This window comes from Triticum aestivum, chromosome 6B (assembly GCF_018294505.1).
Source record: "Triticum aestivum cultivar Chinese Spring chromosome 6B, IWGSC CS RefSeq v2.1, whole genome shotgun sequence".
Taxonomy (NCBI): domain Eukaryota; kingdom Viridiplantae; phylum Streptophyta; class Magnoliopsida; order Poales; family Poaceae; genus Triticum; species Triticum aestivum.
Window position 1 is genome coordinate 246,312,449 of NC_057810.1, and position 21,657 is coordinate 246,334,105.

The window sequence follows — 21,657 nt, forward strand, 5'->3', positions numbered from 1 at the left end:
GTAGGGTTAATTTAGGGGTTTCATATATTGTGTTAGCTAGCTAATAGAGAGAAGTGTCCTCTCTTATCTCCGTACTTGGTCGACGCTATGTATTATACGTATAGAGAGGACTCGACACGCTAGCTAGCTAGTAAGAAAATGAAGGAAACCATTAAGTACAGAAGATCGTCGATCATGAACATATACACAGAGAAGTGATCGACCTCTCCTTCTCCGAGAGATTGGTCGAACAACAAGTTTTCGTATATCTATCCGACGCTACTGGCTACGTATATACAATATAAGATCTCTTACAATCCCCTAACATCTGAACTCAACTTCCACATGGTATTCTCGGTTTTTGTCGATGACGTGGTCAAGAAAGAAACCCGCCAATTCCTCTTGAATTGCTCGTATGCGATCCTGTGGTAGGAGTTCATCCCGCATCTGCCACATCTAATTTGAAGAAGGGGGTCAATACATATATATGAATGAAACTCAACACAAATGATGGTAATAAAATAAAATTGTGAATATTATTGCTTACGCCCTTCATATTCTTTTTTAGAGTAGCCTCGCTCACAGGTCGTGTGGCGGATGAACTCACAAATGTAGTATCCAAAATAATTATTCCCGGGTTCCTGCCACAACCACTTCACAACAAATAGAGGTCAATCAAACTGATAAGCAAGCATGCTAAATGGTATTGATGAAACTATCTAGAATCAATGGGAGATGCGTGGAACTAGCTAGTAGTACTTATTTTGGGGTGGTTAAATTGTAGCTCCGCCGGCAGTCCCGGAGTTTGTGCGGTGAACTTTTTCCAAACCCTGCCAGACAAAGAAAACAATTACTTGATATCAGGAAATGAAAAAAGTTGCCGATATGGTGCGATAATGATCGATTGAACTTACTTCTCGAGCATTTTAGTCATGGTCGCATACTCCTCGGGATTTTTTCGTTTCGAGTCTATGACGGTTACTAGTCCCTTCTCAAGCTTAATCTCTAGAAGAATAAAGTGGAAGCTGCGCACGCATGCATAACTCATCAATTACATTACTATAACCTTGAGTAATAAGGGAAACCAAATATGCACAAGACAGTAACACTCACCTGTATTCATAAGGAAAGAGTATTGCAGCTTTGTTTTGATTTCGAAGTAATGATGCGAGCAAGTTGGCCTCGGTTGGTTTCACATCATGTGTAACATTCCATTCATCCATGAGATTTGTGTTAATGAACCCAATATCACCTATTTGTCTTTTCTTCAATTCGGCGATCTTCAATCTGCATAATATAGTGAGGATAATTATATATACATGCAATGAAAGAGTTGAGCTATATATAGAGACTTAATTAATTATAAGAAGTAGTACTTACAAACAGTAGCAAGTGATTGTTTTATCGAGGGCCTGTTGACTGAAAAACTGGAATAACTCCTCATATGGAACAGACAACAGATCAATTCCAATGAGGTCGTGCTCCTCTTTAACTCTCAGCGTCAAAGTATCCGTCCCAGACTTGCTGCAGATGTCCATGTACCAAGCATGGAATCTTCGCATCATCCTTGTGAGAGGAGTACCAGGTTTGACGAGAGGCTTCCCGTGCAGGAATTTGAATGTGTCCACCTACATTGTATCAAAAAGTGCATCATCGGGCATGTAATCTCCAGGATTGGTACCGGGCAGCATCCCGGAAGATTAGCGACGATATCGCTAGACACATTGAGCGGGGGGCACGATTGCTTCGCTTGTTCGCCGAGCTGGGGAATTTTTTTCCCACTTTTTCGTTCTGCTAACCTTTGATCAGTGCAAGTACTTCTCGACTGCTCCACTTCCTTATATGTATTTTCAATAACGCGGTCATAGTTGGATTGCGGCGGAGGCAGTGATGGTCGCTGTAGGGCATCCAAAGTGCGCTTCGCTTTCACCAGATCTATCTTCTCCTCTAGAGGTGGATGTTTCTTAGCTTTTACCGATGCAAAGAAGTCCCTCACTTGGCCTTCACAGATCTTCTGGTTTTCCTCCTCGCTCCTCTCGTATGGTAACTTCTCTAGAGGCTTTAGAGACGATGGACCGAATCTGTATTGCCCTCGCCTCTGGTTGTGCTGCTAGACGCCGGAGCAGCCGAAGCGGCTGGGGCTGTCTTCTTTTGTTGCTTACAAGGCGGAGAAGAAGGAGGCAGACTGCTATGACGCGCCGGAGCAGCCGGAGCATCGACGTCTGTGTTCCACCGTCGCCGTTGCTTATGAGGCAGCGAAGGAGGAGGCGGGCTGCTCGGACGCGCTGGAGCAGGCGGACAAGGAGGCGGAGTACTGCCGCCCTCACGCGCCGGAGCAGGAGGCGGAGTGCCCTGATCACTCGCCGGAGGAGGAGAAGGAGGCGGAGGAGGAGGCGGAGTGCCCAGCTAACTCGCATGAGGCGTGAAGTTCAGAAGCTTGATATGCTCCTTCCGCCATAGACAGGGAGTCTTCAGAGCAAGACCCAGCTGAGTCTCCCTATCACCTGTACGGTGCTCAAGATGGAGCTCCTCAAATCCCTCTGTTATTTCATCCACCATCACAACAACATAGCCTTGTGGAATCGGACGACAGTGAAAAGTTGCTCCGGGTGAAGGAGGGAACACAGAGCCGACAGCCGCCTTGACTTTGAGATGAAGCCATTGCGTCATAAGGTGGCACTGGTGTGAATCCGTGATAAAATCCACGGGGTAGCTAGGACCCATCAAGTCAGGCTGCTGAACAAGCTCGATGGAAGCCATGCTGCTTCTCCGCTGTGATGGTGGGGTAGCTTCTGGGGTAGCTTGGGCAGGATCTCGCAGCTGGTTCTCAACATCTTATCGTTCCTCTAGCTTTCGTACCCTTGCCTTAAGCTGCTGCAGTTTGCTCTGCTCCACTTTCCTCCTCCTCTCTTGGGTTTTGTAACCACCTGTGTCGGGAAATCCAACCTTCCACACAACGGAGCCTGGTGTGCCTTGTGTTTGTCCAGGGTGCTCAGGATTCCCGAGGGCCTTTGTGAGCTCGTCATTCTCTCTGTCAGGAACGAACATCCCTTCCTATGCTTCCTTGATTGCTTTTTGAAGCTTCGTGATGGGTGTTGCAAGTTGCTCATCCGTCCAACAACACTTCCTTGTTTCAGGGTCCAATGTTCCCCCAACCCCAAAGAACCAAGTCCTTGAACTGTCTGCCAGTGCAATGTCTCTGGTTCGACCCCTTTAGCAATCAGGTCCTGCTCAGCCTTGTCCCACAACGGCCGAGCTTTGAGGTAGCCACCTGACCCCGTGCGATGGTGATGGTCCTTCTTTGTAGCATTTATATTGTTAATCGCTGACATCTTCTTACTCTTCTCCGACGTCTTGTGGGCCACAAATGCGGGCTAGTGATCTCTTATCTTCTCAAATCGGTCGGTGAATTATGGAGTCTTGTTTTGGTCGACATACGTTGATTTCAACTCATTCTTCCACCTCCTAAATAGACCTGCCATCTTCTTGAGAGCATGAGCCTTGATCAGTGGCTCTATAACTGGCTTCTTCGGATCCTCCTCTTCTGGTAGGGAGAAATTTACCTTTAGCACGGTCCAAAGATCAGCTTTCTGTCTATCTTTGACAAAAGAAACTTGAAGGTCTTCCTTCTTAGGCTTATACCATTGCTCGATGCTGATTGGGATCATGTCCCTAACAAGAACCCCGCACTGAGCAGAAAATGCTTCCTTGGTCCGGAGTGGTTTAATCGGTTGGCCATTGCGCGCGATTTCTGTGATCGTGAACCTTTCATCCGGGTGCAACTTTTTCTTTGGGCCTCGTCTCGTTACCGAAGTTTTGCTCGATCCGGAGGGCTATAAAAGAAGAAAGAAGGGTTAATATATGTACATACCAAAACAATTAATATATGTCTACCCTGATCTCAAGAAAACCATTGCTTCATCATTTGCCGAAAGTAATAGGCGCATAACGGTACAAATCTCTCCAAAATTGTTTTGGAACGGAGTCCCGGATAGGATAATTTGCTTTTTGGTACGAAGTTCAGCAAGAGCCTTCTGAATATCGCTATTTGGAAGGCCTTTGCCGAAAATCCATACCAAAAAGTGAATCATCCTATCCGGGACTCCGTTTCAAAACAACTTTGAAGAGTTTTGTAGCGTCATATGCCTGTTACTTCCAGCAAATGATGTAGTCGTGGATGAGATCAGAAAAAATGGATCAACTCGTGCACATCCATAATGGGGGCATTCTTGTTAAACAGAGACCCTCGACCCTCGGCGATCCTCGACCCTCGACCCCTCGACGACCCTAGACCCTTGACCCCTCGACGACCCTAGACCCTCGACCCCTCGACCCTCGACTCTCAAAGACCCTCGACCCTCGATGACCCTAGACCCCTCGACGACCCTCGACCCCTCGACGACCCTCGACCCCTCGACAACCCTCGACCCTCGACCCTCGATGACCCTCGACGACCCTCGACGTACCCTCGACGACCCTCGACCCCTCAATGATCCTCTACCCACGACGACCCTCGACCCCTCGACGACCCTCGACCCTCGACCCCTCGGCGACCCTCAACCCTCTACCCTAGTTTCCGACACCCTAGTTCCCGACACCCTCGTTCCCTATAAAAAATAAGAAGAGGAAGAAGAAGAAAATATAGAGGAGAAGAAGGAGAAAAAATAGAAGAAAAAATTCTATTTTTTCTTCTTCTCCTCTATTACTTCTTCTTCTCCTCTTTTTTTTTCTTCTTCTTCCTCTTCTTATTTTTTTCTCCTCTTCTTCCTCTCTCTTCTCCTTCTTCTTCTCCTCATGTCGAAGTTATCGGGGAGGGGGTATATCGACAACAACGACATATACATAGAAAAAAATGTTATCGGGAAGGGGGTATATCGACCCCCCCCCTCATGTCGAAGTAATCGGGGAGGGGGTATATCGGCAAAATTACATCATCATATATCATCGAACAAAATTACATCATCATCATCATCATATATATATATACATCTAAAAGAGTTTTCATATATCATCATCATCATCATCTAGTACAAAAAATTGACCAAGTTTTCATATATCATCATCATTATTATATCATCAACTACTACAGAAAAAATTGACCAAGTTTTCATATATATACTACAGAAAAAATAGACCAAGTTTTCATATATATATATATATATACATCTAAAAATAGCATATACATGTATATATAACAAAAAAAGGAAGCAAGGGCGGAGGGGCATGGCAGCGGCGGCGGCGCCGGCAGGGTAGGGTAGGGGCGCAGGGGCGCGGAGTAGGGGAGGGGCGCGGGAGCAGGCTGTTGCTCACAGGGGGCAGAGGCGGCGACGACGATGTTGAGCAGCCTGGCGGCATTGGTGGCGGGTAGCGTCGTCGTCGACGGGGCAGAGGGTATCAGCGGCAGCAGCGATGACGTTGAGCAGCCTGACGGCGGCGGTGGCGGCGGCGACAGCAAGGTGGAGCAGGGGCGTCGGGCGGCAATGGCGACGAGGAGGAGCGGGGGGTTGGGGAGAAGAAGTGATGGATTTCGTCAAAACTTCTAGTGCTTTCTTATTGGGCTGCTGAAAAGAGACCTTTGGTCCCGGTTGGTGATATCAACTGGGACTAAAGTGGGGGCATTGGTCCCGGTTGGTGCCATGAACTGGTACCAATGCACCCCTTTAGTCCCGGTTGGTTCCACCAACCGGACCAAAGGCCATGTGTTGTCCGCGTCGCGACCAAAGTTTAGTCCCACCTCGCTAGTTGAGAGAGCTTGAGAGTGGTTTATAAGCGCTGCTGCGCCCACCCTCTCGAGCTCCTCTCAACTACAGGCTTTCGGGCCTAATCTGTGTCATGATTTGCCCGTGGGCCTACTGGGCCTGCTGCGGGCCTGAATTCTGGCCCATGGTTGGGTTTCTAGTCATATTCAGGTCGTGGTGGCCCAGTAGGTGGCACTTTTTTTAAAAAAAAGTTGTTTTCTCTTTTGCTTTATTTATTTTATTTTGTTTCGGATTACGGCAAAATACTTACTAGTTTTTCATGTAATTCTTTTTGTGTTTAGGTAATAAAAAATTATAAACTTTCTATTAGTGCCATTTGTCTTCAAATTTGAATAGTTTAAATTTGAATTTTTCGAAATTGGTGTGAATCACTAGTTTTTTTAATAACTTTACTATAAAAATAGGGTTTTGAGTGATTCATTTTCCTGCTATTTAATATTACTGTATTTTATCATTATATTCAAAAATAGATTTTATTATTTTAGCTTCTAACAAAAAAAATTCTTTATGATAATTCTCTTTGTTATTAAAGTTTCTAACAAAAAAATTATTTATGAAAATTCGTTTTTCTTTTAATGTTTTGAACAGAAAATACTTTGATAGTTTTGGTTGCATAAATTTTATATAATTTTAGTTTCAATAATACTAGAGGTTTATAAAAGTTTTTTTAGTTGATTCCTTTTGCTATTGGAGTTTTATAAAAGCTTTTTAGTTGATTCTTTTTGCTATTGAAGGATATTATAGTTTTGTTTTAGTTGATCATCACATAATAGTTTAATTGATTATTTTTAGTTCATTCTTTTTGCTATTAGTTCATTCTTTCAGCTAAATGACCCTTAAATTGAAAAGCACTACAAATGAACTCTGAAAAGGTTGAAAGTTGGCATGGTATCATCATTTCACCCACATAGCATGTGCTAAAATGTTAAGAGGGTTACGACAAAAATTGGATGCACTTCATGTACAAAACAAACAATCTATTTGGAAGTATCAGGGTTTCAGACGAAAACTCATCTGTTACAAAGGGATTTCATTTGTTCACATGTAACTGCAGTGATATTCTAGATCAAAGGCATCATCATAATAGTTGTTGATAGAAAGTCTTCACTTGTGTCCTTTGCTTATTGTGTCGTAACCATGGATAATCTTCATCCTTTAACAGGGTGCTTGGGTCAGCCTTGACTTTGAAGGGAGGAATTTCATGGAACTTTTCATAATCTTCAGACATGTCTGTCTTTCCCTCCAATCCCATGATGTCTCTTTTTCCTGAAAGAACTATGTGGCGCTTTGCCTCATCGTATGATGTATCTGCTTCCTTATCTTTTCTTTTTCTCAGTTTGATAGACATGTCCTTCACATAGAAAACCTGCGCCACATCATTGGCTAGCACGAATGGTTCATCTGTGTACCCCAGATTGTTCAGATCCACTGTTGTCATTCCATACTGTGGGTCTACCTGTACCCCGCCTCCTGACAGATTTACCCATTTGCACTTAAACAAAGGGACCTTAATATCATATCCATAGTCAAGTTCCCATATGTCCACTATAAACCATAATATGTGTCCTTTCCCCTCTTGGTTGCTGCATCAGAGCGGACACCACTGTTTTGGTTGGTGCTCTTTTGATCTTGGGCGGTCGTGTAAAATGTATTCCCATTTATATCGTACCCTTTGTAAGTCATTACAGTCGAAGATGGTTCCCTCGCCAACGAGTACAGGTAATCAGAAACAGTGTTGTCACACCTGAGACATGTTTGGAACCAACTGCCGAAACTCCTGATGTGTTCACATGTAATCCAGTCATCACACTGGTCCAGGTGTTTGGAGCGCAAAATGTTCTTGTGTTCATCGACATACGGGGTCACCAAGGTAGAATTCTGTAGAATCGTGTAGTGTGCTTGAGAGCAAGAATGCCCGTCCATACATATTATTGAGTCCCCTCCTAGCATGCCTTTTCCACCCAGTCTTCCCTCATACCGCGATTGAGGAAGACCTATCTTCTTAAGGTCAGGAATGAAGTCAACACAAAACCCAATGACATTCTCTGTTTGATGGCCCATGGAGATGCTTCCTTCTGGCCTAGCACGGTTATGGACATATTTCTTTAGGACTCCCATGAACCTCTCAAAGGGGAACATATTGTGTAGAAATACAGGGCCCGGAACGACAATCTCGTCGACTAGATGAACTAGGACATGCGTCATGATATTCAAGAAGGATGGTGGGAACACCAGCTCGAAATTGACAAGACAATGCCACATCACTCCTTGACCTTGGTAGGATTTCTGGATTGATCACCTTCTAAGAGATTGCATTGAGGAATGAACATAGCTTCACAATGGCTAATCGAACGTTTTCCGGTAGAAGCCCCCTCAATGCAACCGGAAGCAGTTGCGTCATAATCACGTGGCAGTCATGAGACTTTAGGTTCTGGAACTTTTTCTCTGCCATATTTGTTATTCCCTTTATATTCGACGAGTAGCCAGACGGGACCTTCATACTGAGCAGGCATTCAAAGAAGATTTCCTTCTCTTCTTTGTAAGAGCGTAGCTAGCAGGACCTTCATACTACTTTGGAGGCATGCCGTCTTTTTTGTGCAAACGTTGTAGGTCCTCCCGTGCCTCCGGTGTATCTTTTGTCTTCCCATACACGCCCAAGAAGCCTAGCAGGTTCACGCAAAGGTTCTTCTTCACGTGCATCACGTCGATTGAAGAGCGGACCTCTAGATATTTCCAGTAGGGTAGGTCCCAAAATATAGATTTCTTCTTCCACATGGGTGCGTGTCCCTCAGCGTCATTCGGAACAGATAGTCTGCCGGGATCCTTTCCGAAGATTACTTTTAAATCATTAACCATAGCAAGTACGTGATCACCGGTACGCATGGCGGGCTTCTTCTGGTGATCTGCCTCGCCTTTGAAATGCTTGCCTTTATTTTGACATTGATGGTTGGTTGGAAGGAATCGACGATGCCCCAGGTACACATTCTTCCTGCATTTGTCGAGGTATATACTTTCGGTGTCATCTAAACAGTGCGTGCATGCGTGGTATCCCTTGTTTGTCTATCCTGAAAGGTTACTGAGAGCAGGCCAATCATTAATGGTGACAAACAGCAATGCATGCAGGTCAAATTCCTCCTGTTTGTGCTCATCCTACGCACGTACACCGTTTCCAATCCACAGTTGTAGAAGTTCTTCAACTAATGGCCTTAGGTATACATCAATGTCGTTGCCCGGTTGCTTAGGGCCTTGGATGAGAACTGGCATCATAATGAACTTCCACTTCATTAACAGCCAAGGAGAAAGGTTATAGATACATAGAGTCACAGGCCAGGTGTTGTGATTGCTGCTCTGCTCCCCAAAAGGATTAATGCCATCTGCGCTTAAACCAAACCATACGTTCCTTGCGTCACCTGCAAACTCCTCCCAATACTTTCTCTCGATTTTTCTCCACTGCGACCCATCAGCGGGTGCTCTCAACTTCCCGTCTTTCTTATGTTCCTTTCTATGCCATCGCATCAACTTGGCATGCTCTTTGTTTTTGAATAGGCGTTTCAACTGTGGTATTATAGGAGCATACCACAGCACCTTGGCAGGAACCCTCTTCTTGGGGCGGTCGCCGTCAACATCACCAGGGTCATCTCGTTTGATCTTATACCGCAATGCACCACATACCGGGCATGCGTTCAAATCCTCGTACGCACCACGGTACATGATGCAGTCATTAGGGCATGCATGTATCTTCTGCACCTCCAATCCTAGAGGGCATACAACCTTCTTTGCTGCATGCGTACTGTCGGGCAATTCGTTATCTTTTGGAAGCTTATTCTTCAATATTTTCAGTATCTTCTCAAATCCTTTGTCAGGCACACCATTCTCTGCCTTCCACTACAGCAATTCCGGTATGGTACCGAGCTTTGTGTTGCCATCTTCGCAATTGGGGTACAAACCTTTTTTGTGATGCTCTAACATGCGATCAAACTTCAGCTTCTCCTTTTCACTTTCGCACTGTCTCCTTGCATCAACAATGCCCGACGGAGATCATCATCGGGCACATCGTCTGGTTCCTCTTGATCTTCAACAGCTTCCCCTGTAGCAGCATCACCGTATTCAGGGGGCACATAGTTGTCATCGTCCTCTTCTTCTTCGATGTCTTCCATCATAACCCCTATTTCTCTGTGCTTGGTCCAAACATTATAGTGTGGCATGAAACCCTTATAAAGCAGGTGGGTGTGAAGGGTTTTCGAGTCAGAGTAAGACTTTGTATTCCGATATATAGGGCATGGACAACACATAAAACCATTCTGCTTGTTTGCCTCAGCCACTTTGAGAAAATATGCACGCCCTTAATGTACTCAGAGGTGTGTCTGTCGCCGTACATCCATTGTCGGTTCATCTACGTGCATTATATATAATTAAGTGTGTCAAAAACCATTACAGAACATCATGAATAGATAATTAAGTGATCAAATCAATAGAAGTTCATCATCACAATAAAACCAAAGTACATACATAGTTCTCATTGAACAACATATAGCTCTCTAGAGCATCTAATTAAACCATACATTGAAACTATGTAAAACATTTCAATGCGAAAACAAATGCGATCATAATCGCAACCAAGGTAACAATTGATCTAGCGGCATAATGATACCAAGCCTCGGTATGAATGGCATATTTTCTAATCTTTCTAATCTTCAAGCACATTGCATCCATCTTGATCTTGTGATCATCGACGACATCCGCAACATGCAACTCCAATATCATCTTCTCCTCCTCAATTATTTTTATTTTTCCTTCAAGTAATTGTTTTCTTCTTCAACTAAATTTAACCTCTAGACAATAGGGTTGGTTGGAATTTCCGGTTCACATACCTCCTAGATAAATAAAATCTATGTCACGTTGGTCGGCATAATTGTCATAAATAATAAATGAACCAAATAGTTATAAAAGATAATATACACCACATCCGAATCATAGACATGACGAGGGCCGATGGGGGCGGATACCAAAATGATCACACTATATAATAAGAAGCAATAATAAAAGTAACAAAATTATACAAGTATCTATCTAAACATACAAGTAAGAATTTTTTTCCTTTCAGAAAGAAGATAAGAACAAGAGGCTCACCACGGTGGTCCCGGCGACAAGATCGGCGCGAGCGATCGACGGTGGTGAAGACAGAGACGGGACGTGACAGACCGCTAAACCTAGAAAAATATTGAGGAAAATGGAGCTTGGAGGTTGAGCTTGCAGAGGAGAAAGCTTAAGTAGTGTGGCTCGGGCATTCCATCGAACACCTCATGTGCATAGGAGGTGAGCTAGAGCACCACAAAGCCCTCCCCTCGCCGGCCAGAGAAAACAGAGCAGTGTGGAGTGCTCTGCTCGCCGGAGAGGGGGTATATATAGGCATCACATTGGTCCCAGTTGGCGACTGGAACCGGGACTAAAGGACACCCTTTGGTCCCGGTTCAAGCCACCAACCGGGACCAATGGTGGTGGGCCAGGAGCGAGGCCCATTGGTCCCAGTTTGTTTCACCAACCGGGACCAATGCCCCCACAAGGCCCGGCAGGCCCCCTGGCCTCACGAACCGGGACCAATGCCCCCATGGGTCCCGGTTCTTGGCTGAACCGGGACTAATGGGCTGGCCCGGCGTAAACCAAAGCCCTGTTTTCTACTAGTGCAACAATCTCCAGAGGAGAGAATGGCGTGTAGTACGAGCGACGAGGCTCGTACCACTACTCTTACAGTGCGGCGACGTCTCCGTGACATCATGCCTGACAACTTCAGTGAAGGGGACCATGGCTAATTCGCATCAGGGGCCCCATGAAACCCTATTTCGCTTGTCTGCACTATATAAAAAGAAGAAAACCCTTCAGAGAGAGGATTTCCGGAGTTCCACCAATCCACCCTAGTAAACACCATCATCATTCCCATCTACAGTTGTCTCCATCTCTATAGCCATCATCATCTCCATCACCATAGCCTCCATCGCCATTAGCCATATTACCTGTAATCAAGAGTAGTCAAGATAAGAGACAATGTAAGACTTTTAGTCATCCATCTTAATGTATCTTTGTTTATAATCTCTTTTGCGTGTGATCTATCTGCAAGGTGTAAGTACTCCCCTCGGGCTCATGGCCGAGGCATAGCCTCGCAATCCCATGTACATGCATAAAGGGATTGCTAGTTTACTTTAAAAGAATGTTACTATTATGTGTTGTGCAATGATTTTGTCTCTTGTCTCTACTCAACCCTAGGACTCGCAGTCACGCGTGCCCGAGATAACAAAGGTCGCAACATGAAGATGCAAATTGACAAAGAGTGGAAAGCTATGTCGAACATCGGTGACAGTAATATTAGTATGGTAGCTAAAATCAAGCTCTGGGGGTACTTCCTCCGTCACAGTTTAGAAGGCACGATTAAATTTGCGTGCGTTTCCACAATAGACAAGGTTTAGGGTGCATTGCATTTATTTCTAGTAGCTAAGTAGTACTTCGATATACTATTCCTATATGCATGCGTAGTGTGAATGCTATTTTTTAGCCCATCTCACAGCCAATAGATAACCACCTAGGTCCCAGAGAATTTCCAAGTGCGCCTTCTAAACCGTGACGGAGGGAGTACATATGTTGTAGTCATAAATGTCCAATGCGTTGACCCAATTTTATCCATATTAATTGAGATGACCTAGTGAGTTAGCAGGGTCTCGGTTGGATAGTAGAACATCAATGCAGCTAGTAGTTGGTCGTGGGGTTATTTGGAAGCATCTTCCATAGCAATTCAGTGAAAGATATATGTAACGGTATTACAAGTGCCATATTGAATATCTAGATAAAAAATTGTGTGCATGTACATTTTGCACGTGAAACCTTTAGTCCTTATCATATTTCTTTATTATTTTCTTTTTTATCACCTTTGTGATTTGTTGTAGGAAACTTCAATGTTTTGAGATAAGTTATTGAAGAAAATTTATTTTCTAAAGCACTAGCTAGGGTTTATAGGGTCCCTGACCTCATCCGTGAGAGCTTCTTGGCTTGCACACCAACATGATGTCTCCGCTCCCAGTCAGGCTCATGGATTGCTTTTTAGAGTCGAGCTGCCGACGGGCCCCTGGGCCCGGAGGCCAGGCCAATAATGGGCTTCCCGGACCGATGGGCCACCCTCGTGTATTGTACCATCAATGAGCCCCACCTCTAGGCACTATCCACAAGAGGAGATCCTTGTTCCTAAATCCTAACAAACCTTCTCTTAAAATATTCCTCATGGTATACATGAGGGTCTGCAAAGTAATTAGCCACAATGTGTAAATTTTGAGCAAAAATGTCCCTTGAAACTTCCCAACTGCCCGAGACTGAACCACAACATTTTTGTTTCGTTCTCTCATGATCCACGTCTGCAATAATAGTAGTTGCAATGATGCATTCATCGTCTTCGCTCGGAGTCCACCTCCTCTACCTCCCAACACTTTTCAAGCAAGTCCTTGTCGTAAAAAAATACCAGCTCGAAATTTGCTATCATCAACATTGAACAAATACCAATTTTAAGCATTTTCACATCGTGGAAAGGATTTTGCAGATTTGACATTGCATCTTCACATGGACATTGAATAGACATTGACATTGCATCTTTTTTTGGCAGAGGACATTGCATCTTCACATAGACAGTGACATGCAAATGCAAGTGTGCCCAGACCCGACAATGCGGCTTGGTTGAGGCCTTCAGTTTTAGATGTTGGGCTTTGGTGTGAGGTTTGGATATGTGACTCAGACAAGCGGCACCCCTTCATCAAGTTGATAGGAACAGCGATAGTTGTTGCCGAGATTGTGGCTTCAGTCTTCTTAATGTATTACTTTGTAAGGTCTTGATGAATAATTACTAGAATGATTGCATGCATCATCTTAATGCAGATCCCGTGGGTCATCCTTCTTTTCGAGAAAATATGCAAATGCAATAGCCAAATCAGATACCAATTCACTAATCAAACAACATTCAATATGTACAATCACACAAGGCACTAGGTAGTCACACTTGCTCTCATCTTTCTCAGCACCGACGTCCTTTTCATCTTCGCAATGTTTGTCATCACCGACGTCGCCCACATATACCCATGCAAAAAAGTAAAATACCAGACATATTTGGTTAAATAGGGTAAGATGGATGAACTTTCCTACGTTGTAATCCATGTCTCGAGTTTTCCATGCAACGATGAGGCAATTAGAAACCCTTGCCGCCAAAATCATCTACTTCCCCATGGTCGTCGCCAGAGTGCATCGTCAGGCAAAGCCCGCACGGTTCTAGCGTCGGCGGGGAGGTTATGATTGTTGGGGGCTTGGTGTGGCGGAGGTTGGTGGGCTCTTGTGGCATGTGCACCGGGGATGCGTGATCGGGTTGCAGCGGGCTTTGGCTGGTGATGCTTATTGTGTCAGATATGCCCGGAGCATACCATGTCCAGCGCGAGGGCGACCTCCAGCGGTGGACCGGCCTGGCTAGGTCACCGAAAGAGGGCGTAGGAACGTGGAGCTGGACGGTGGCGTGCTGGACCTCAATCATGTATCTGGTGTGGGCGACTTGGTTCATATTTTCTAAGGTAGTCCACGTGTATGGTTTGGGGTGGCGAGACGGCGGCGTTGTCCCAGTGTAGAAATAAGGGATAATTAGATTTATGCCCCTAGTTGTGTACCACTCGTCTGTTTTACCCCTAATTCCCAAAAGTCACCAGTTCTGTCCAAGTCACTTTGCTCCTCTTATGCTTTTGCCCTTTGACCGTTTGACTATCAGTTTGAAAACTTCATAACTAATTCATACTAAATCAGAAAAATGCAAATAAGATACCAAAATGTTCACAAAAACATCACCTATATGTCAGTGTCATTTGCATTCATTAAAAAAGTGTTGGAAAGTGCACATCCGAGTTTTAGCTCTTTTGATACCACCATGAATAGTAAACTCTAAAAAATTCAAAAAAATCAAAAAAAAATATGGTGGCAAAGTATGACAAATGTTCTAAGTGCTTGCCAAGTTTCATTAGGGAACGACATTCATGGAAGTCGTGGCAAAACAATAATCTATTTTGGAGTGTTGATTGTTTTTTTTGCCGCGGCACCCACGAATGTTATTCCCTGATGAAACTTGGCAGGCACTTAAAACATTTGTCATTCTTTGCCACCAAATTTTTTTTGAATTTTTTTGAACTTTTTTAGATTTCACTATTCATGGTGGTAGCATAAGAGCTAAAACTCGGATGGGCACTTTCCAACACTTTTTTCATGAATGCAAATGACACTGACATATAGGTGATGTTTTTCTGAACATTTTGGTATCTTATTTGCATTTTTCTGATTTAGTATGAATTAGTTACGAAGTTTTCAAACTGACAGTCAAACGGTCAAAGGGCAAAAGCATAAGAGGAGCAAAGTGACTTGGACAGAACCGGTGACTTTTGGGAATTAGGGGTAAAACAGACGAGTGGGACATAACTAGGGGCATAAATCTAATTATCCCTAGAAATAATGTCCTCCCACGATCTCACACTAGACCATGCCGGCACGCGTTGCTGCACCCGTCGATTTGTGCAATTTAATGGTAGACATTGATAAAAATATATAGAGATACGTTGTTCAGTAATTCTAGCTTGTGATTTAGTTTTAAATTGTGCAGCTCCATCCTTTATTGAATATTAAAAATCAAAGGCATACATTTTTTTGAGGCAATATACATGAACTGTGAGGAGGATAAAACAAGCCAAATATATTGGGCTATTAGTTCGCTCTTAGGCTGGCTTTTTTCAATTTATATGGAAGTATGGTCTTCGACTGGGCCTTGTGTCGTGTTGTTTTAATGTTTTATCTGAAAGTATGGTTGTCTAAAAAAACTGTAAGTATGGTCTCTGGATGGGCCTTGTGCCATGCTTCAGCAGTCCCTGGAATGTGTTCATTGGTAGGATTATCCATCTGAAATAAGGGTATGGAAATATGCCAGATCTGAAAAAGCCATGCAACAAACATAAACTGAGAACATAGGTACCTTTTTGCAGGAATTAGTTGATACTTTAACCTGTGCTCAAAATGTTCTACATTTATGGAAGAATGGTGTGTTAGAGGTCAGGCTAATAACCATTATATGGTGTTTAATATTCAGACATTTATAAGTATTCAGTAATCATTTTGCACCACACATTTGTAACTGATAAGTTTCTTTTTGGTAACTGATGAATATAGTCGTTTGCATTTACTGATGCTGTATCTGCCTTAGCCTAGCAGGGAAGAAAAAAGAGGAGAACCGATGATACAGGAGACGAATTGGAAGCTCCACCCTGCAAAAATTTTAGGGGTGACACTTCAAAGAAACAAGAGGGGTGGGCACAAATGGTCTGCTTCGACTGCTGAATTTTAGGTAAGAATCCTGATTTTGCATATGAATTTACAAACTAATATGCTCAGATGCTAGTTTCTGCATGTCATCCGTGAGTTTAACTGGAAACTGAAAAAGTGCATTTTGTTATATTAATAGAATGAGATATTATAGCATTGATATTTAAACTTTCTTGGAAGAATAGTAGATCTAAGAAGTGCATTTTATTATAGGAATAGAAAAAGCAGAGTTATGGAAACAAACATTATTTAGAGGTATGATAACCATATACTCCTCCGTTCTAAATTACTTGTCTTGAATTTGTCTAGATACGGAGGTATCTAGCACTAAAATAAGTCTAGATACATCCGTATCTAGACAAATCCAAGACAAGTAATTCGGAACGGAGGGAGTATATAGGAATGCATAAGTTGTTTCATTATTCAGTGCACAAAAGAGGAATTATTTTTGCAAAACATAGTACCGAGACACGTTAACTGCTGATGATAAAGTTGCTGATCAGTTGATCATGTAGTAGCACTCGCACGCAGGCGATATATTTATTAATGAAAAACTAAATAACTTCGAAAGATGGATGTATGCAGAAGGTCGCCGTTCCTTTATTTGCTTTTGAAATACACTGATTGAAGCTCTTTTTATGATAAGTGCATCTTCTTCTTTGCGGAAGTTGATTTGTTGCCTCCAGTTCCAGTGCTGTAATCCATAGAAAAGTTTGTAAATAAGTAGTAAGTGGACATGGACAAAATTCCAGGTTGCAAGTTTTGGTCTAGAGATGTTTTATGGCTTCTTGCTAGTGCCGTGTGGAACTAATGTACCCATCTTGTGGTGCACTGGACCGCTTATCGGAAAACATATGGGATCGCTGATACATTTGTCTACATGTGCTCCAAAAGAAACGAAACTAAATTGACAATTATACTGCGATATGTGGTTTATAAATTCTCTACTCCTGTGACCACCATGAAAACGCATAAGGTGTGCAAGATATTCCTATGGAGGTATGAATTCAGATATCTGAATACGACCTCCATTGCAACGACAATTGATGGCGTTTTGTCCAGCTCGATTCTTTCTCTACCAGTTCATCCCACCAGAAGGATGCACCACAATGTTAGCATCTATAGCAAGGCCCACCTTGGCATGTACGGTCGCGATATGTTTCTGATTGAATAAAAGGAGCACAAATTATGACTATTTTAGTTGTTTGTCATATTAGGAATACATAAGAAGCTAGTATAGTACCCTTCAGGGCATCTACGTACTCTTCTGCTAGAGGCAATTGTGGTCGTCCACTGGCATATCACAATGGTCCAGACTTAACTATTTTTGCTTGTTTCCTGTGCCTAATGTGTGCCTGCCATTTTTTATTGGCGTGTTCTTGGCTTGTATGTATAGGGGGAAAAATAAAAAGAAGGACCATGCTGATTTACTCATTTGGATTTGGGAGGCATATTATTTTCAGTTTATGCAGATTGTGGAGTTGAAGCATTAGTGCGTTGTATGACATTTGTATGTTTTGTTCGTTTCGATCTGTGAAGCGCAATATTTTCATTTCATCCCTCAGTGCCTTGTACAAAATTTGTCTTTATTTTGCGCATTTTTCACTTGCTAAATAACCTGTTACATAAGGCATGAACAGTAGGTGGTACTTTGATTATTTCAAACAATCATATAGTGAAACATATCATATGAATGAAAGGTACATAGTATAATACACACATAGTGAGATGAGGCATAATTAAAGGAGGCACAAGAGAAAACTTATACTGGCCTGTCCAGTAGCCATTGGGTACCATCAGATTTAGCTGGAAGAAAGAAAGAATCAAGCAGTACGTAGCTGGAATTCCTTCTTGTATAGAAGCTGCAACCATTCGAGATTATGAATTAGACAGAGAACACATCTGTATATGTAGATAGAGAATTGGAACCAGCGCATCACCTTCTAACCCAGCAGAAACAGGCTCAAGCTGGAGATCTAAGCATCAAAGGTCGCTTTGTGTTGGAGAATGGTGAGCAGTGGTGGGAGAGGAGCAGCGGCAAGGTTGGGAATATATGGGCTCGCATGAATTGAATGGAAATATGAATCGCCATTGTAACTGACCTGCCCGGAGCATCGATTCGCTTTAATGGCCGATTAAACCTTTCAATCTTCCAATCAAGTATCCTTGGCGATTCTCACGACTGTTCGCTGCCCCCCGTCCCACCGCGCCGCTCGCATCCGTGCAACCGACCGGACCGACGATGCTCTGTCCGTCGCATTCGTGCAAGTGAACAGACCGAGGAGGCGCTATCCCTCGCGTCGGTGCGCATCGAGTGCACCTAGGCAATTGCAGTCCAAGCCCCCACATCGATCGGTCAACCATGGCGATGCGCTGCCACGCGAGGCTTTGAGCGAACGAGAGATAAGGGTTGTGAGCATCCAGTTTAAGGGTTCTCCACGTTTGCTTTGCACGGGATCGTACTCTAGGCGCAGTAGGCCCAATTGGACGTGGGATGCCCAAAAAAACCACCGGAGCAGCTGCCCGATAGGGTTAGCGCTCGTGATGCTGTGAACGAAGTCTGTACGCGCGATTTAGCTTCGATTAAGAGGCAATCTACGGCCAAGGAAGCCTAGAAGTGAAGATCCAATGGATACAAATGCTAATGGTCTGAGAGGGTAGGAAAAGTGTTCAGTTATAATGTATCTAAATGTACCCTTGTTTCGTTGGTGTGCTTATCACCCGTAGAGGTCAGTTTTGATTCGGCCGACACTTGTGGTCTTCGGAGGTTTCACAAGACCATTTCATGTTTTCTTCTCCGGGTAGCAATTTGCTATGCAAATTGTATTCGCCGGTGTCTTCTGCTCTACGTCGATGACCTCCCTAGCCGCTGCTTCTAAAAACTCTTGGCTTTAAACAAGTTCGCTCCACTCAGACGAAAGTCCAAAGATTACAATGAGCTTTGCTCACTGCGCGCCACAAATAGATGCATGACGAAGAAGACTTTAATAATTTGGATGTAAGTATCTTTTCTGTAAGTGTGTGTTTTTAAAAACCTGTCATTCTTAACATGTTGCTTTCAGCCTTTTCGCATAAAAAAAATAATCCCTATCAAAAATGAAAGAATAGGGGGTGAAAAATATGATCAGCTATAGAGAAACAAATATGTGGTTTTTCACCTGATAGCTGATACGTTGCCCTGTTGGCGCGCGCGCGCACGCGCGCGCACTCTCTCTCTCTCTCTCTCTCTCTCTCTCTCTCTTAAATTAAGCAGTTTTGCCAAGTCTCAGTCGATCGAGACTTCGTTATGTCTCAGTCGATGCTACTCCCTCCATCCATATATAGAGAGCATAATGAGTTTTTCGAGGCTAATTTTGACCACATGTTATATGCCCCTAAAAAAGAGCAATAATATATGACATGCAAGTTACACAAAAAGCACACCGTCAAATTCGTACATGGAAGGAGCATCCAATGATACAATTTTCACATTATACAACTCATATATCAATAATCTTATCGATAGTCAAAGGCAACCTAATAAAATGTATTACACCCTATATATGTGGACTATGGAGGGAGGGAGTATATTTCTTTGATCTTGCATGAAGCGTATAAGTCTTTCTTTTCAGTTTTTTTTCTTTTTCTTTTTCTTTTTTTTGCAGACACCTTTTTCTTTCTTATGTAAGTCTCATTGAACTGAGAACTAGCCACACCAACGACCGCAAAAAAGAACGACCACATTTGATGATTCGATTTGGTGCGAGCAGACAACTGCGGACGGACGAATCATAGGAAGACGTGTAGCGTGGTGTTCATCTTGGCGTCGGCGAGGGCGCGGTGGAGGCGCTCCGTTGGGTGGATGGCGTCCCAGAAGGCGAACTTGCCGGCGTTCGCGCACGTCAGCGGGCTCCGCGCGTTGCACAGGTACCCCATCTCTAACCGCCCCGTGGCGCCGCAGCACCCAGCCTCCACGTTCTCCAGCCCGTACGACGCGGGGTGCGCGAGCGCGTCGCTGACGGGGCCGTACACGTCGCCGTAGACGATCCTGGCGCCGCCGAGCTCGCCATTGAGCCGCTCGATCACCGCGCGGAGGCCGGCGTTGTAGTCCTCCGCGACGGCGTTGTACTCCTCGGTGCACGCGCCGCCCAAGGCGCGCTCCATCGGGAGGCAGCCCATGGGCGGCATCCCATTTAGGTCGATCTTGCGCGCGCCGAGCGCGTGCAGCGCGCGCACGAACGACTCCGCGACGCCGAGCACGTAGTCGCCGTACGCCGCCGCCGTGGGGTACTTCGCCGCGTTGCCGTGTGGCACGGCGTAGTAGTTCTCCAGGAAGTCGTTGGTGCCCATGCTGACGAGGTAGAGCGCCTCCGTGAGCGTCTCCCGCGCCTTGTCTTCTCCCTGGAAGCTCCTGAGCTTGGCCGCGTACTCCTTGAAGTAGTCCAGTTCCTTCCAAATCGTGAGCACGGACTGCAAATTTCACAACTTCATGTGAGCCAAGATACATATGACACATGTATGCGAAGGCGAAGGACGATGGCTTACCATAAGATCAGACGTGGCATTGTCGTATCCGGCGCCGGCAGAGGCGAAGCATGCGCCTGAGGCGAGGCTGCTCATGTTGGCGCTCGGGTCGAGGTAGGGTGGCACCAGCGGTGGCAGGCCGAACGCCTCGGAGATGAAGTCCACGGTGAGACGGCCGTTGGAGAAGCGGCCCGTGGGTTGGCCGTTCCCCAACTGCAGGTCGCGGCCGTAGGGCGCGAAGTCGCTCCTGACGACCGTGGAGATGTAGTTGTTGTTTCCCGTGTCGACGGTGGAGTCGCCGAACACGATGAGCGCCCGGACCTTGGCCGCCGCCGGCTTGCCCGAGAGGATGCACAGCTGCAGGACGATGATAGGCGCATAACGTCGCATGGACATGTTTGTGTACAACATATTTTTTCGTTGCGGGTTCTTCCTCTGCAGATTCGTGGCTTTTTCATCGATGGCCATTTGTGCCTTTCTCGCAGTGGGTGAGCTACTGGAGACCGAGCTATGCTCAGAGTCACAACTGCTGCTAGTTTAACGCATGGAAGCTTCCTTTTGTCTGTTTTACCGGGCAAATTTTTTTTGTGAAAATCCCCGCAAAAAAATATGTGGAAATGAAAAATGGAGCCTGTCAGGCAACCCTCTTCATTAGCCAGGATGCAGCGTCACGATGCTATAGGGCAGATCCTGTTCAAGTAGGGTCATGATTGGTTGGACAGAGCTCGCTACTTAAGTCGGTTAAACATTTCGTGAACTCCGGATGTGGTTCTAATCATGGTCAGAGAGAGCCCTCCATGTGAACATTCCCTGAATTCAAATCTTTGTGTTGGGGTCGGGCTTCTCTGTTTTTTTTACGGGAAACATTTTATTGATCAATTATTAAGTTTACATGAATCACATTTGCATCATGCGAATTAATAAGCCACAGGTGGCGACCCTCTTGTGAGTTCAAAGTTCAAACCATGTTTTGCTAAATTGTGCGCCTTTATATTGGAGAGACGCCCTTCATGAGCAAAGGGTCAAGTCCCAAAATTAATCA

The 21,657-nt window shown here is 44.5% G+C and overlaps 1 protein-coding gene across 1 annotated transcript; it reads right to left on the reverse strand.

Annotated features, from left to right (window-relative positions):
- Positions 1-19,706: 19,706 nt before the first annotated feature.
- Positions 19,707-21,065, reverse strand: LOC123134028 (GDSL esterase/lipase At2g04570). The gene is made up of 2 exons (XM_044553389.1): positions 20,637-21,065; positions 19,707-20,561 (listed from the first exon to the last, which is right to left on the reverse strand). The coding sequence occupies exons 1-2, from the start codon at positions 21,024-21,026 to the stop codon at positions 19,881-19,883; spliced, it is 1,071 nt and encodes a 356-aa protein (XP_044409324.1). The 5' UTR covers positions 21,027-21,065; the 3' UTR covers positions 19,707-19,880.
- Positions 21,066-21,657: the final 592 nt, after the last annotated feature.